Here is a 15,872-nt window from a genome sequence, read left to right as displayed (position 1 = left end):
TTTGGCGTACAAAGTCCTTTATTTAGTTCCTACCCTCTTCATCTGCATAGTAAATCATAGGGTTTTTTCCCCCCCACGAATAGGAAGTTAATCATGGCTATTCTCCAAAAAGCTAGGTGTAAATTAACTTTATGGCTCCACTCTATCTAATCTGAATGAATAAACAACCTAAAGGTTTGGGGTAAACCACAGCACAGAAGAGGCACCAGATCTAGGCTCCAGGTTGGTCTCTGCCACTGCTAACAGGGACACCAATTCCACAGAATCGTTAGATTTTAAATGGCTGTTTTTCTATGTACCACATAAAATTGCTGCTAGCACTTTTTTAATTTTGGGATATACATTTTCACTTGGCTACTGTAACAAACTAAAGGGAATTTACAGTACACTGTCATACCGTCAGTTTTAACACCACTTTACGGCCGATAACCAGTATTTGTTTTCTCATTTGCCAGGCACTATTCTAAGCTCTTTTAAAATATTCAATCTTGACAATCCTATAGGCCATTATCTCCATTTTACAAAATAAAGATTCAAATAATTTATCCAAGTTTGCAGAGCCACTGCTGCAATCAGGATTTAAATGTTTTGCTGCACTGGTCTGCATCATTGCTTTACTGCCTCTAATGGGATGCACGCCAGTACCTAGCACACAAGAGGGTGTGTGAATACCTCCTATTCACTCAACCTGACCTTGTCCTTGGCTCTTCTCCCTGGGTCTTAAGATTTTTCCTTCACCCCTCCCTCCATTTGCAGATCTACAAGGTAAACCTTTCTACCTCTACCGAAACCCTTGTTTCCTCTGAACTCGTTCCTGCCTTTAAAAAGTCCTATTCCCCACATGTTAAAAATATAAGTCCTCATTGTGGTGCCTGTTCTTCAACCTTTTATGTCATGGTACCCTGATCAAGGCAGGGCAATCTCTTCCAACACAGCTTCTTCACCTTGCCTCAGCTTATACTATTCCAAACTGCCTCTGCTGCCACTTGAGCTCAGTCTCACATGTCCTTTCCAACTGCATACAGCAGTCTACACCACAAACACGTTTGATTTCATACAATCCCGTGGCTTTCTTGTTCTGCCCCTTTGGGCTTAACCATACCCTCCTCCACTACTTAGTATAAACCCTGTTCCCAGGCCTCCATTAACTTTCACACTCAGGCTGATTACGCACATATATTTAACAGTACAGTTTTACACAGAATGCTAAGAGCACTTTTCTTCGTATTTTACAGAAGGGCTTGAAACATACAGACTTTCCATTAGTAATCATACAATAGCACATCTGAATCTAATTCCTAAATAGATGATGCATTATAATTTTAGAATTTAAAGGCTTAATGGCAATAATCAGGGGAGGAAAAAGAGTAAGTTTATTTTACATAACTGACGGAAAAATAAATTCAAGAAATTGTAAATAGAATTTAATATGGTCTCATGCGCCCTGAAGGAGGTGGTGCCCGATTTGGAGGGGTAATTGCTATGTCCAAGTAATCTCCTATCTGGAACTTCTGCGACTGCAGGGTCATGGAATCATCAGTCCCCTTTCTGCCAGACATGGTGCTGCCAATCTCCTTAACTCTGCAAGAAGGAAAATCAACTGTTAATGGATCAAAACCAGGGAATCCCAGCATGTGCTACGAAGTGAAGAATCCGGAACCGGATCTGCTCCATCACTTTATAACACGGCTCTAAAACTTAAGGACTTTATTAAGCCAAACCAGGTCTGAGTATAAACCCTGTTCTCCGACTAACAAGACTCACTGAAGGAGTGATCTCTATCAGTTAAAACATACTAAAAACAAAGAGATTACAGGACTTAAAAATGAGAAGTTACCTACCGATAGCCGGGTCTTTTAACATCAGTAAAAACAATTGCAAAATTGAAGTGAGTGCCCTTCTTTCTAGCTTCTGGGTAGACTTCCTTTACTAAGCTTGTCAGTTCTTTCAAGGTTGCATCCATCCTGGATTTTTTTAAAAAAAGACATTTACATTTGTTTAATCAGCAATATTATTAAAAAGATACTGACAATAAGTTAATCACATATAAAGTTGTGACTTACGTTTGAAACTACCAGGGTCTTATACTAGAGTTTAATTTTAAAGCAGCTAAAAATACTATTTGCCTTCAAAAACTCCGTGTACCAGCCTTACTGCTGGAAATTTCAATTAATTAGACTCTTAGTGCTAAAAGGGACTTCAGAGATTCTATATGCTATCTTCTGTTGCTACACAACACCTTATGGCCCAGTGATTTACCTAAGGGTAACTAGTCCAAATAAATCCAAATATGCAAAATACATGTATCCCATTAGTTCTAAGACATGTACTCTTCCACATTTTAGCATCTCTGAAATTGGAGTGTATCTTAGAATCAATGTACTAGGAAAGCATTTTCATACTGACATGTTTTATTTTTGAGAGTCTCGCTCTGTCGCCCAGGTTGCAGTGCAGTGGCGTGACCTTGGCTCACTGCAACCTCTGCCTCCTAGGTTCAAGCAATTCTCCTGCCTCAGCCTCCTGAGTAGCTGGGATGACAGGTGCCCGCCACCACACCCAGGTAATTTTTGTATTTTCAGTAAAGACAGGGTTTCACCATGTTGGCCATGCTGGTCTCGAACTCCTGACTTCAAGTGATCCACCTATCTTGGCCTCCCAAAGTGCTGGGATTGATTACAAGCGTGAGCCACTGTGCCCAGCCAGATGTGTTTCTTCTTTCTTAGATGAAATCTTAAGTTTTACAACAGATAAGAGTCCTAGAGCCAATGAAATATACAAAATTTTCTTAGGATGAAGCACAGGCTCTTGTCACAATAAAGGTTCTTACCCTGCAAATATTGATTTGAATGCAACTTTCATATAGTCCCCTGAGCTAATAGGGCACAATCTGAAAAAATATTTTAAAATATAAGCGTCTTAGAAATAACCTAGTATACATTTTTTTGCCAGGTGCAGTGGCTCATGCCTGTCATCCCAGCACTTTGGGAGGCCAAGGCGGGTGGATCACCTGAGGCCAGGAGCTCAAGTCTGAGACCAGCCTGGCCAACATGGTGAAACCCCATTTACTAAAATTACAAAAATTAGCCAGGCGTGGGGGCACACATCTGTAGCCTATAATCCCAGCTACTCAAGAGGCTGAAGCAAGAGAATCGCTTGACCTGGGAGGCAGAGGCTGCAGTGAGCCAAGACTGTGCCACTGTACTCCAGCCTGGGCGACAGAGTGAGACTGTCTCAAAAACAAAAACAAAAAAACCTGAGGTCACACTGGTTTATCTGTCTCAGAGGTGAGTTGTTTTTTTTTTAACCTGATATTTTGATGTTATTCTGTGTCAATTACAGGTTGAGTATCCCTTACCCAAAATACATGGGACTAGAAGTGCTTTGGGTTTTTTCAGATTTTAGAATTTCTGCAGATACGTAAGGTATCTTGGGGTTGTAACCCCAGTTTAAATAGAAACTCATTTATGTTTCAAACATATCTTATACACAGCCGGAATAAAATTTTATATATCATTTTAAGTAATTTTGTGCATGAAAGGAAGTTTGGTGCATGCCTGTAATTCTAGCTATTCAGGAGGCTGAGGCAGGAGAATCACTTGAACCTGGGAGGCAGAAGTTGCAGTGAGCCAAGATTGCACCACTGCACTCCAGCCTGGGCGACAGAGCAAAAGTCTGTCTCAAAAAAAAAAAAAAAAAAAGAAGTTTGTGTCAAGAACTTATGTGTACAATTTTCCACCGGTGTCACGTCAGCTCTCAAAGTTTCAGATTTTGCGGCATTTCCGATTTTGGACTTGCAATGTTCAATCCATATTCTGATACACAGTACATACTTACGATGATATATACCAGAAAGAATTTTTTCCTTCTAAAAATATTTTCAATATTGTCTTGCTCTTAATGAGTTTGGGGGATTTATATCACACCTTTTATCAGTTCTGACAGTGTGAAACCTACACAAGCTTCCCACCTTCTAAGGACTAACCTTCCAGACCAACAACTGGAGTGCCAAGTGTTGCTTTTTCATCACTAGTCAGAAGCTTGAGGACAGGGTAGGGTTCAGTACTTGTGTCAGCTTGACGAAGCTACAGCCCCCAGATATTCAACCAAACACTAACCTAGGTATTGCTGTGAGATACTTTATAGATGTGATTAAAGTCAACAACCAATTGACTTTAAATTCAAGGGTCTATCCTATATAATCTGGGTAGGCCTGATTTTATTAGTTGAAAGGCCCTAAGAGCAGCCTTTCCTTCCTGAGAACCTGCCCTACAGATTTGACAATTAAGTGCCTAGACAGCCCCCACAATCACGTAGGCCAATTCTTTGCAATAAAGCTCTTTTTTTGTGGGGGGGATGGAGTCTCGCTCTGTTGTCCAGGCTGGAGGCAGTGGCGCCGATCTCGGCTCACTGCAACCTCTGCCACCTGGATTCAAGCAATTCTCCTGCCTCAGCCTCCCAGGTAGTTGGGATTACAGGTGCCCGCCACCACACTTGGCTAATTTTTGTATTTTTAGTAGAGACAGCGTTTTGCCATGTTGGCCAGGCTGGTCTCCAACTCCTGACCTCATGATCCGCCCACCTCTGCCTCCCAAAGTGCTGGGATTACAGGTGTGAGCCACCGCGCCCAGCAGAAATAAATCTCTTAACATATCTCTCCCAATTCTGTTTTTCTGGCTAAGCCATGACTGACTTTGGCGAGCACAGCCTGCCTCCACTGGGCTCCTCTGGAATCCCACTCCTTTTTCCACAGCTTGTCTTGGGGCTGCCTACTTCAACCTCACAGTCTACTTCTTTTTTTTTTTTTTTGAGACGGAGTCTTGCTCTGTCACCCAGGCTGGAGTGCAGTGGCCGGATCTCAGCTCACTGCAAGCTCCGCCTCCCGGGTTTACACCATTCTCCTGCCTCAGCCTCCTGAGTAGCTGGGACTACAGGTGCCCGCCACCACGCCCGGCTAGTTTTTTGTATTTTTTAGTAGAGACGGGGTTTCACCATGTTAGCCAGGCTGGTCTCGATCTCCCAACCTCGTGATCCGCCCGTCTCGGCCTCCCAAAGTGCCAGGATTACAGGCTTGAGCCACCGCGCCCGGCCTTCACAGTCTACTTCTATTGAGAATTTCCAGCATATGTTAACTCATTTTCCCTCATTACTATTTCTGGGAGTGAGGGCAGGCCTCTGTGTTACCCCCATTACCAATCATCCAGTCTTTCAGAATCTCTTCTTTGGCCACCATTTTGAGATGTAACTTAAGGTTGTTCCTTCTTTGTTTGGTTGCAATTTATGGACAGGTAAATTGAGGACAGGATTTTTTTTGTAATTTTTTTTTTCTTGATTCAGAGGAGGTGATCTGTGGAACAACCTCACCCTGCCATCTGAACCCTAAAAATCACTCTATTCATCCGCTTTCCCTGATAAAAGGACTGCAGGGAGGAGCAGCACCTTCTTGACTTTATACCCTCAGGATCTAAGCACACACAGCACCCGGCAAATAGGAACTCTTATTTGCTGGAAGAAACATACACTTCAATTTCTGAAAAGAGATTTTCATCAAGTCATTCAACACTTCTTCCATATAAGCTAAATCAACCTTCCTGGAACACTTACCCTTAAGTAATGCTTAAATACAAGCATCATACTACTACATAAATTTAACAAGCACCTCCAAATAAGATAAGTAAGGTCCCAATATTCAAGGGATTAGCTCTAGTGTACAGGGCTTAAACAGTTTAAAATCATACACATTCTGGGGAATATAAAATAGTGCAGCTGCTGTGAAAAAGTCTGATGGTTCCTCACAACTTAAACAAAATTAACATATGACCCAGTAATCCACTCCTAGGTACATACCCAAAATAACTGAAAGCAGGGACACAAACATATTTGTATGCCAATGTTCACAGCAGCATTATTCACAATGGCAAAAAAGGTGAAACAATCCAAGTGTCCATCAACAGATGAGTATATATGTGATGCACACATACAATGAAATATTATTCAGTCTTGACAAGGCTGAATGGATGCTACATCAACCCTGAAAACACCATGAAATAAGCCAGTCACAAAATGACAAACACTGTAATGAGTTCACTAAAATGAAATATCCAGAATAGACAAATTCATATATAGACAGATAATACATTAGTGGCTACCAGGGGATGGGGCGGGGGAGGAATGGGAAATTATTGTTTAATAGGCACGGTGTGTCCTTAAAATGGTACCAGCACACTGGGCATGGTGGTGTGTGCCTGTAGTCCCAGCTGGTTGAGCCAAAGAGCTCAAATCCAGCTTGGGAAACAGTGCAAGACTCCGTCCGTCTCTTTAAAAATTAAAAAAAGGCAGGATGGCGTACAGGGTTTCTGTTGGAGGGAGGGATAAAAACTTGTAGAAATAGTGGTTGCACAACAATTTGAATGCTATTAATGCCACCACATTGTACACTTAAAAACAGTTAACAACCATGCACCCTGGCTCACGCCTGTAATCCTACCACTTTGGGAGGCCGAGGCGGGCGGACCACTTGAGGTCAGGAGTTCGAGACCAGCCTGGCCAACATGGTGAAACCCTGTCTCTACTAAAAATACAAAAATTAGCCAGGTGTGGCGGTGGGCGCCTGTAATCCCAACTACTGGGGAGGCTGAGGCGTGAGAATCCCTTGAACCCGGGAGGCAGAAGTTGCAGTGAGCCGAGATCGGTGCCACTGCACTCCAGCCTGGGTGACAGAGTGAGACTCAAGAAATAAGAAATGATTACCATGGCAAATTTTGTTACATATGCACACACATATACATTTTGAGACGGAATCTCGCTCTGTTGCCCAGGGTGGAGTACAGTGGCGCGACCTCAGCTCACTGCAACCTCCACTTCCCAGGTTCAAGTGATCCTTCTGCCTCAGTCTTCCCAAGTAGCTGCGATTACAATTCTGCGCCACCACACAAGGCTAATTTTTGCATTTTTAGTAGACACAAGGTTTCATCACGCTGGACAGACTGGTCTCGAACTCCTGACCTAAAGTGATCCACCAGCCTCAGTTTCCCAACGTGCTGGGATTGCAGGCATGAGCCACCATGCATGGCTTGTTATATAATTTTTTATCACAATAAAAAATTTATTTTAGGCCAGGCGCGGTAGCTCACACACCTGTAATCCCAGCACTTTGGGAGGCCGAGGCAGGCAGATAACCTGAGGTCAGGAGTTCAAGACCAGCCTGGTCAATATGGTGAAACCCCATCTCTACTAAAAATACAAAAATTAGTCAGGCGTGGTGGTGGGCACCTGTAATCCCACCTACTTGGGAGGCTGAGGCAGGAGAATGGCAGTGAACCCGGGAGGCAGAGCCTGCAGTGAGCGGAGATGGTGCCACTGCACTCCAGCCTGGGCGACAGAGCAAGACTCCGATAGAAAAACAAATATATATATATATATATATATATAGCATATACATGTATTTTTCGGTTACACATCTTTTACTTACATTAAAAACCCATTATGGTGTCAATCCAAGGAGTTATGTGCAGTGCTAAAGACAAGCCGGCAGTAGTTTGTAGGGAGATACACCCAAGAGATGAACACTCAGGAACCATCTTCACTAAACACATACCAAAAGCTTTTCCATTAACCCCTAGATAATAACTCGGGTTTTAGTAGTTTATTTTTCACTTTTGGTGCTTTGGTACCTAAGGCTTAATATTACCTGGAAATGCTCTTTGAGAATCACCACCACCACTCGACAGCATCACTCTCCCTTACCATGCTGTCCTAGTGCAATTTATTTGACTATGAGTCCCTTTAGGGAGGATACTACAACTTAATTATCTACCTATCACTTTTGTACCTAGCAGCTGTAACAGTGCTAGCAATCTTGGGTCTGTGCATTCTTAATCGCCCAAAAGTTGCAACATTAATCACAAAAGCGTTACAATACAGGCAGTTATACAATACAATACAATACAATACAATACAATACAATACAATACAATACAATACAGCTTAGCCTCCTTTCGCCTAACAACAAAAACTTCTAACTTCCCGAAAGCTGAGACCGAAGCCCCCAAGTGGAGGAATGAAATTTAAATCAAGGAGAATAACTCTACACTGGCAAAGGCAATTAACTGTTGTTCCAGGTTCCCGGCCCGGGTTCGAGCCCGCTCCCGGCCTACTCACCAAGTGTAGATCTGCAACTCGCTGGACGGTACATTTCCCCGGGAGAACTCGTCCATTCGGTGGTGGCGGCCGTTATTGGTGGTGAAGACCCGCAGCAACAGTGGGCATGTCTGACAGAGAGAGAGAAACGGAAGGGCAGAAGTTAAAGACACCAGCTGCGAGCCCGGACTTCACCTCTCTTCACCAGGCGTTGCGGCCTCCGAGCCGCCCGGATACCAAAAACACCGTCTCTTCCCGCACACAGGCCGCGCCTCTGCACCCTGCCGGGCCCATCCCCAATCTCTTCCCGGACCCCAAAGCGGAGGGGACCTTCACCTTCTCGCGGTCGATCGGCTTCTCTGGCTCCTTCTTAATTTCCTCCTGGGTAACGCGCGACTCCACCGCCATCTTCCTCCTACGGCCCGCGAGACGCTCGCCCTGACCTCCGACCCCTGCAGCGAGCATGAGCACGAAGTCTCTCGCGAGGAGAAGCTCGACACTTTATAGTCGGCCGGGGGCTGGGCGGGGCGTGTCCTGGCGCAGGCGTACTTCCGTTCCTGGCGTGAGAGCCGGGCGCGCCTGCGTGTTGCGACTTCGGGAAAAGGCGGGTGCTGGCCTCCGCGGGGAGGAGCAGCTTAGCCTCCGTCGCCTGGCAGTTGGTTGCCGGGGTGTTTTTTTTTCTTAAATATTCACAGGCGAAATAAGCTTAAGGTGGCGTTTTCACGCGTAATGACGAAAACCTTATTGGACACAAAACGTTCCTTTATTAGCAAAATATAGATCTTTCTGCTAAAAGAACAAGTCCGCCATACCCGCCCCTGAGGTAAGCTGCGTGAGGCGCCGTCAGCATACGTGGTCATGGAGCGATCCTTTCAGCCGCACACACGGCGGCTTAGAGACCTGAATTGCGAACAGCAAACCCAGAACTTGTGGGAAATAACGTTCTAGAATATCTTCAGGACCTATGGGTGGCAATATATGATAGAAAAAGAACTAACGAGAAGCAATTGATTTGACTGGGTTAGGACAAAAATAATCTGACCTTCAAAATACAGAACTCCATGATGAACCCAAAATGCCAAGTATATGACTGAATTTTAAAGTGATATCGGGCCGGGCGCGGTGGCTCAAGCCTGTAATCCCAGCACTTTGGGAGGCCGAGACGGGCGGATCATGAGGTCAGGAGATTGAGACCATCCTGGCTAACCAGGTGAAACCCCGTCTCTACTAAAAATACAAAAAACTAGCCGGGCGAGGTGGCAGGCGCCTGTAGTCCCAGCTACTCGGGAGGCTGAGGCAGGAGAATGGCGGGAACCCGGGAGGCGGAGCTTGCAGTGAGCTGAGATCCGGCCACTGCACGCCAGCCTGGGCGGCAGACCGAGACTCCGTCTCAAAAAAAAAAAAAAAGTGATTATCATCTTACGACTGAAAAGTGGAAAAAAAAAATACATCATAAGAGAGAAAAAAGCCACAGAATGGGAGAAATTTGTTACACATATGATTGACAAAGGCAATTATCCAGAATATATAGGATATAAACAGACAACCCAATCGAAAAATGGATAAAATTACTGAACAGGTGCTTTGGAAATGACAAAATCCAGAGAGTCAACAAACATGTAAGGTGCGCAAGCGCATTACAAATCAGGGCAATGCATTAAAACCATGATTAGTTTCAGTTGATTGGTTTTTAAGCCACACCCACTAGATTGGCAAAAATTAGGAACTCTGGCCAGGCGTGGTGGTGGGTGGCTCACGCCTGTAATCCCAGCATTTTGGAAGGATCAGGCGGATCACCTGACCTCCTGACTCCCAACTTGAGGTCAGGAGTTTGAAACAAGATTGGCCAACACGATGAGACCCCGGCTCCACTAAAAATACCAAAAAAAAAAAAAAAAACGGCCGGGCGCGGTGGCTCATGGCTGTAATCCCAGCACTTTGGGAGGCCGAGTGGGGCGGATCACGAGGTCAGGAGATCCAGACCATCCTGGCTAACAGGGTGAAACCCCGTCTCTACTAAAAATACAAAAAAAAAAAAAAAAAAAAAATTAGCCAGGCATGGTGGCGGGGTCCTGTAGTCCCAGCTACTCGAGGCTGAGGCAGGAGAATGGTGTGAACCCGGGAGGCGGGAGGCGGAGGTTGCAGTGGGCCGAGATCGCGCAACTGCACTCCAGCCTGGGCTACAGAGCGAGACTCTGTCTTAATAAATAAATAAATAAATAAATAAATCCAAAAAATATATATATTAGCCAAGAGTGGTGGCAAGCGCCTGTGATCCCAGCTACTGGGAAGGCGGAGGCAGGAGAACTGCTTGAACCCGGGAAGCAGAGGTTACAGGTTGCAGTGAGTGGAGATTGTGCCACTGCAGTCCAGCAACCTAGGCCACAGAGTAAGACTCCATCTCAAAAAAAAAAAAAAAAAAAAAATACGGCCAGGCACAGTGGCTCACCCTAATAATCCCAGCACTTTGGGAGGCCAAGACAGGTGGATCACTTGAAGTCAGAAGTTGGAGACCAGCCTAACCAACATGGTGAAGCCCCGTCTCTACTAAAAAATACTAACCACTGGTGGTGTCGCAAGCCTGTAATCCCAGCTACTTGGGAGGCTGAGGCAGGAGAATTGCTTGAACCCGGAGACGGAGGCTGCAGTGAGCCAAGATCAGGCCATTGTACTCCAGTCTGGGCAACAATAGCGAAACTCCATCTTAAAACAAACAAAAAACCTAGGAACTCTGACAGTAGCAAGTGTTTGTAGACTACTGGGAATTCTGATGTACTGCTGGTAAGAATGTAAACTGGAACACCTGCTTTGGAAAGTAGTACCTACCCTAGAGAAAATCTTGCTCAAGTGTATCCAGAGACATTACAAGAATGTTCTTAGCTATAACAAAAAGCTGGAAACAGCCCACGTGTCCATCAACAGTAGGACACTTCAGTGAATTGTGTTGTACTAGACAACAATAACACTAACAATCAACAATGGGATACTATAAAGCAACACAAATTTACATACTACAGTCATATGAAACAATGTGAATCTCACAAAGATGATGGTAAGTATAAGAAACCAAAGACAAAAACGTATTTAATGTGTGAATTCATTTTCAAAACATTCAAAAGCAGGCAATACTAAAATATATTGTTCAGGAGAACTCACAGGTGACAAAATTATAAAGAAAATGGAGAATTATAATTACCAAAATGTCTGAGTAGTAATGACCGCTGAGTATAGAAGGGAATTGTAATAAGGCAGGGGAAAATGGAACGCTTCTAGAGTGTTGGCAACGTTCCATTTTTTTTTTTTAACCTGGGTGGTGGTTACATAGCTGTTTGAATTAAAATACTATTTTTTTTTTTTTTTGAGACAGTCTCGCTCTGTCACCAGGCTGGAGTGCAGTGCAGTGGCACAATCTCGGCTCACTGCAACCTCTGTCTCCTGGGTTCAAGCAATTCTCTGCCTCAGTCTCCCCAGTAGCTGGGATTACAGGCGCCCACCACCATGCCCAGCTAATTTTTTTGTATTTTTAGTAGAGATGGGGTGTCACTCTCTTGGCCAGGCTGGTATTGAACTCCTGACCTCGTGATCCACCCGCCTCAGCCTCCCAGAGTGCTGAGATTACAGGCATGAGCCACCACACCCGGCCTGAATTAAAATTACTCTTTCAAAGAGTACATTTATGTTATTATTATTGAGATGGTCTTGCTCTGTCACCCAGGTTGGAGTCCAGTGATGCAATCATGACTCACTGGAACCCTGACTTCCTGGCTCAGCGATCCTCCCACCTCAGCCTCCTGGGTAGCTGGGACCGTGTAGCTGGAAACACAGGCGCAAGCCACCATGCCAGGCTAATTTTTGTAATTTTTGCAGAGACAGGGTTTTGCCATTTTGGGCAGGCTGGTCTCAAACTCCTGACCTCAAGCTATCCACTCTCTTCAGCCTCCCAAAGTGCTGGGATTACAGGCAAGAGCCACCATGCCCAACCCCATTTATTTTTTATGCACCCTTCTGTACTAATGCTATACCTTGCTATTTTAAAAATATATAATTCAACAGAAAAAATGACAAAAGACATGGATGGGCCAGGAGTGGTGGCTCCAGCCTGGCCAGCATGGCGAAACCCTCTCTACTAAAAATATAAAAACTAGCTAGGCATGTTGGCAGGCGCCTGTAATCCCAGCTACTCTGGAGGCTGAGGCAGGAGAATCTCTTGAACCCGAGAAGCGGAGGTTGCAGTGAGCCAAGATCTTGTCACTGCACTTCAGCCTTAGCAACAGAGCTATACACCGTCTCAAAACAAAACAAAACAACAAAAAACAGGCATTTCATAGAAGATTAAATAAAGGTAAACATAAGAAGATACCCGACCTCAAGAATAGTCATAAAAATGCAAAGTTAAACACAGATAACATTTCACTCTACTAGAGTAACCAAAATGTGAAAGTCTGACAACTTAAGTGCTCGCAAGGATGTGGAGAAAAGGGAAATCTTATAGATTGCTCTCATTCACTTTAGAAAACTGATTGGCATCACCTAGAAAGATTCAGTATGTGTACGCCTTAAGACTCAGCTATTCTGGCCGGGCGCGGTGGCTCACGCCTGTAATCCCAACACTTTGGGAGGCCGAGGTGGGCAGATCACCTGAGGTTGGGAGTTCAAGACCAGCCTGACCAACATGGAGAAACCCCATCTCTACTAAAAATACAAAATTAGCCAGGCGTGGTGGTACATGCCTGTAATCCCAGCTACTTGGGAGGCTGAGGCAGGAGAATTGCTTGAATCTGGGAGGTGGAGGTTACAGTAAGCCCAGATTGCACTATTGCACTCCAGCCTGGGCAACAAGAGCGAAATTCTGTCTCAAGACAAAAAAAAAAAAAAGACTCAGGTATTCTATGCCTTATGTGTAACTCATAAAAATTGTTGGCAATGAGCACAAGGCAACAGTTTGAATAATATTATAATGTGTTTATTCATAATAACTAGAAACAATTCAACTGTCTACCTAGAGTATAGTCATAAAATGGAATACTATAAAGACTTGAAAGTAAATGAATGGATTTTTTTTTAATTTTATTTTTATTTTTTTGAGACGGAGTCTCACTCTGTCACCAGCCTGGAGCACAGTGGCGCTATCTCAGGTCACTGCAATATCTGCCTTCCAGGTTCAAGCGATTCTCCTGCCTCAGACTCCAGAGTAGCTGGGACTACAGGCGCGCACCACCATGTCCAGCTAATTTTTGTATTTTTAGTAGAGACGGGGTTTCACCATGTTGGCCAGGATGGTCTCGATTTCCTGACCTCGTGATCCACTCACCTCAGCCTCCCAGTGCTGGAATTAAGGGCATAAGCCACTGCACCCGGCCTTCTTTTTTTTAAAAGTAGAAGCAGCAAGTCACAGAATACATACCATAGGATTCAACTGAGGCAATTTATTCAATTTGGGGGAAAAATAGGAACCCCTCACCTAAAAATACTGTTTAGGGAAACAAACATGAGTAGTAAAACTACAAAGAGAAGCAGGCAGAAACAAACACTAAATTCAGTTTAATGTTCTCTCTGAGGGTAAGTTTGGGTGATGCAATTTATAAAGGGCATCCAGGGCTTCTAAGATACTGGTAATATACTCTTTCTCACTAGGAGTGTGTTTTTTTTATTTACATTGTAGCTGTACCTCTTAGAAACTCTTTTGTATGTGTGATTTAGATTACTCTTTTAAAATATTGTTAGTTAGGTACTTATTTACTTTTGAGACAGGGTCTGGCTTTGCTGCCCAGGCTGGAATGCATTGGCATAATCTCAGTCTCAGCTCACTGCAGCCTCCCCTTCCTGGACTCAAGCAGCCCTCCCACCTCAGCCTCCCATGTGACTGGGACTACAGGCCACACCACCAGGCCTGGCTAATTTTTTCTCGAAACGGGGTTTTGCCGTGTTGCCCGACTTGTCTGAAACTCCTGAGCTTGGCAGGGCGCAGTGGTTCACGCTTGTAATCCCAGCACTTTCAGAGGCCGAGGTGGGCGGATCACCAAGTCAGAAAATCGAGACCATCCTGACTAACACAGTGAAACCCCATCTCTTAAAATACAAAAAATTAGCTGGGCGTGGTGGCGGGTGCCTGTAGTACCAGCTACTCGGGAGGCTGAGGCAGGAGAATGGCGTGAACCGGCGAGGCGGAGCTTGCATTGAGCTGACATGACGCCACTGCACTCCAGCCTGGGCAACAGAGAGAGATTCCGTCTAAAAAAACGAAAAAAAAAATTCCTGGCCTCAAGCAATTTACCGCCTCGGCCTCCCAAAGTGCTGGGTTTACGAGCGTGAGTAACCGCATCCAGCCATAAAAAAGTTATTTTTTCATTGTGCCTAGAGTAGGCATGCATGCAGAATTGCATGCAGGCAATGTTTGTTTTTTCAAAAAGATAATTTACATTTTCTCCCCAGTTCTATGATTCTAGTATATCTTTTCAAAAAAATTTATTTTTCTGAATAAAGAAGAATTCTAGGATGATTCTAGTATTGTATCTTTTTCAAAACCTCCATAATATAAAAATGCATACACATGAGGGCACTCTAATCAATCCATTAAAGGGAAAACACTGAAACTACGAAAATGAAGAACTTCACAACCTTTTATTGGTGATACTGGGGAGGGTTCATTTTTTAGACATAAGCTCCCATTTTGGGACTTTCCAAATAGCCCACTGTCATCAAAATGAAACTTTCCGACACCTTGAGACAGTAGAAGGGCAGCTATATTTTAGAATACTTGGAATACTTTTTCAGCAGCCCTCATTCTACCTCCATGGCCTTGTAAGACCAGTTCTGAATTGGTCCTGAAATTGTAATATTTAAGGCTATGCATCTTTCCTTTCTTTCTTTTTAGAATTTACATGGACAAGTATTACACTTCTAAGTAATATACCCACGGGAATTGAAAGCAGGGACTCAGATATTTGTACACCAGTGTTCACAGCAGCATTATTCACAGTAGCCAAAAGGTAGAAACAATCTGAATGTCCATCAACTGATGGAAAGATATACATACAATGGAATATAGAGCTTTCAAAAGGAATAAAATTCTGACCCGTTACAACGTGGATGAACCTAGAAAACATTATGCTAAATGAAAAAAGCCAGACACAAAAGAACAAACATTGCGTGATGTCATTTATAAGAGGCACATAGAATGAACAGGCAAATTCATAGGCAGAAAGTATAAGAGAGGCTGCCAGGGGCTGGTGGGTACATGGGGAGTGGGAAGTTATTGCTTAATGGGTACAGAGTTTCTGTCTGAGATGACGAAAAAATTCTGGATATGAATGGGGGGATGGTTGCACAACACTGTGAACATACTTAAAGTCACTGAATTGTACACCTAAAAATTGTTAAAATAATAACATTTATGTTACATAAATTTTATCACAATTTTAAAAATTAAAAAAGTGAACATCCAAAGTATGTAAAAAATAAGTCATCAGACTCTCTCCACTCTTCTTTTTCTACTCCCTCTCTTTTGCGTGTCCTAGCATTATGAATCTAGGAAAAGGCAGATTCTCCCAATTAAATCAGAAATATGTAATGAGGAGTTCTAAAGAATATGCCTCAGTCAATCACTACAACTCCATGGCATTCTTTGCTGTTAAGATGAAGAAGAATAACCTTCTAATGGCAGGGAAATAAGTGAACACTATACAAAATGTGTTTCTGGAGAAGATTTAATTAAATGTATTATTCATAGAACTTTC

The 15,872-nt window shown here is 43.8% G+C and overlaps 1 protein-coding gene across 1 annotated transcript; it reads right to left on the bottom strand.

The window, feature by feature from the left end:
- Positions 1 to 9,228, bottom strand: SAP18 (Sin3A associated protein 18). The gene is made up of 4 exons (XM_023190613.2): positions 8,473 to 9,228; positions 8,158 to 8,267; positions 1,842 to 1,964; positions 1 to 1,581 (listed from the first exon to the last, which is right to left on the bottom strand). The coding sequence occupies exons 1-4, from the start codon at positions 8,599 to 8,601 to the stop codon at positions 1,425 to 1,427; spliced, it is 519 nt and encodes a 172-aa protein (XP_023046381.1). The 5' UTR covers positions 8,602 to 9,228; the 3' UTR covers positions 1 to 1,424.
- Between the last annotated feature and the right edge of the window lie 6,644 nt (positions 9,229 to 15,872).

The sequence above is a fragment of the Piliocolobus tephrosceles genome, chromosome X (assembly GCF_002776525.5).
Source record: "Piliocolobus tephrosceles isolate RC106 chromosome X, ASM277652v3, whole genome shotgun sequence".
Classification (NCBI taxonomy): Eukaryota; Metazoa; Chordata; class Mammalia; order Primates; family Cercopithecidae; genus Piliocolobus; species Piliocolobus tephrosceles.
Note: the sequence above shows the minus strand (reverse complement) of the source record. Positions and strands in the feature narration are given on the sequence as shown.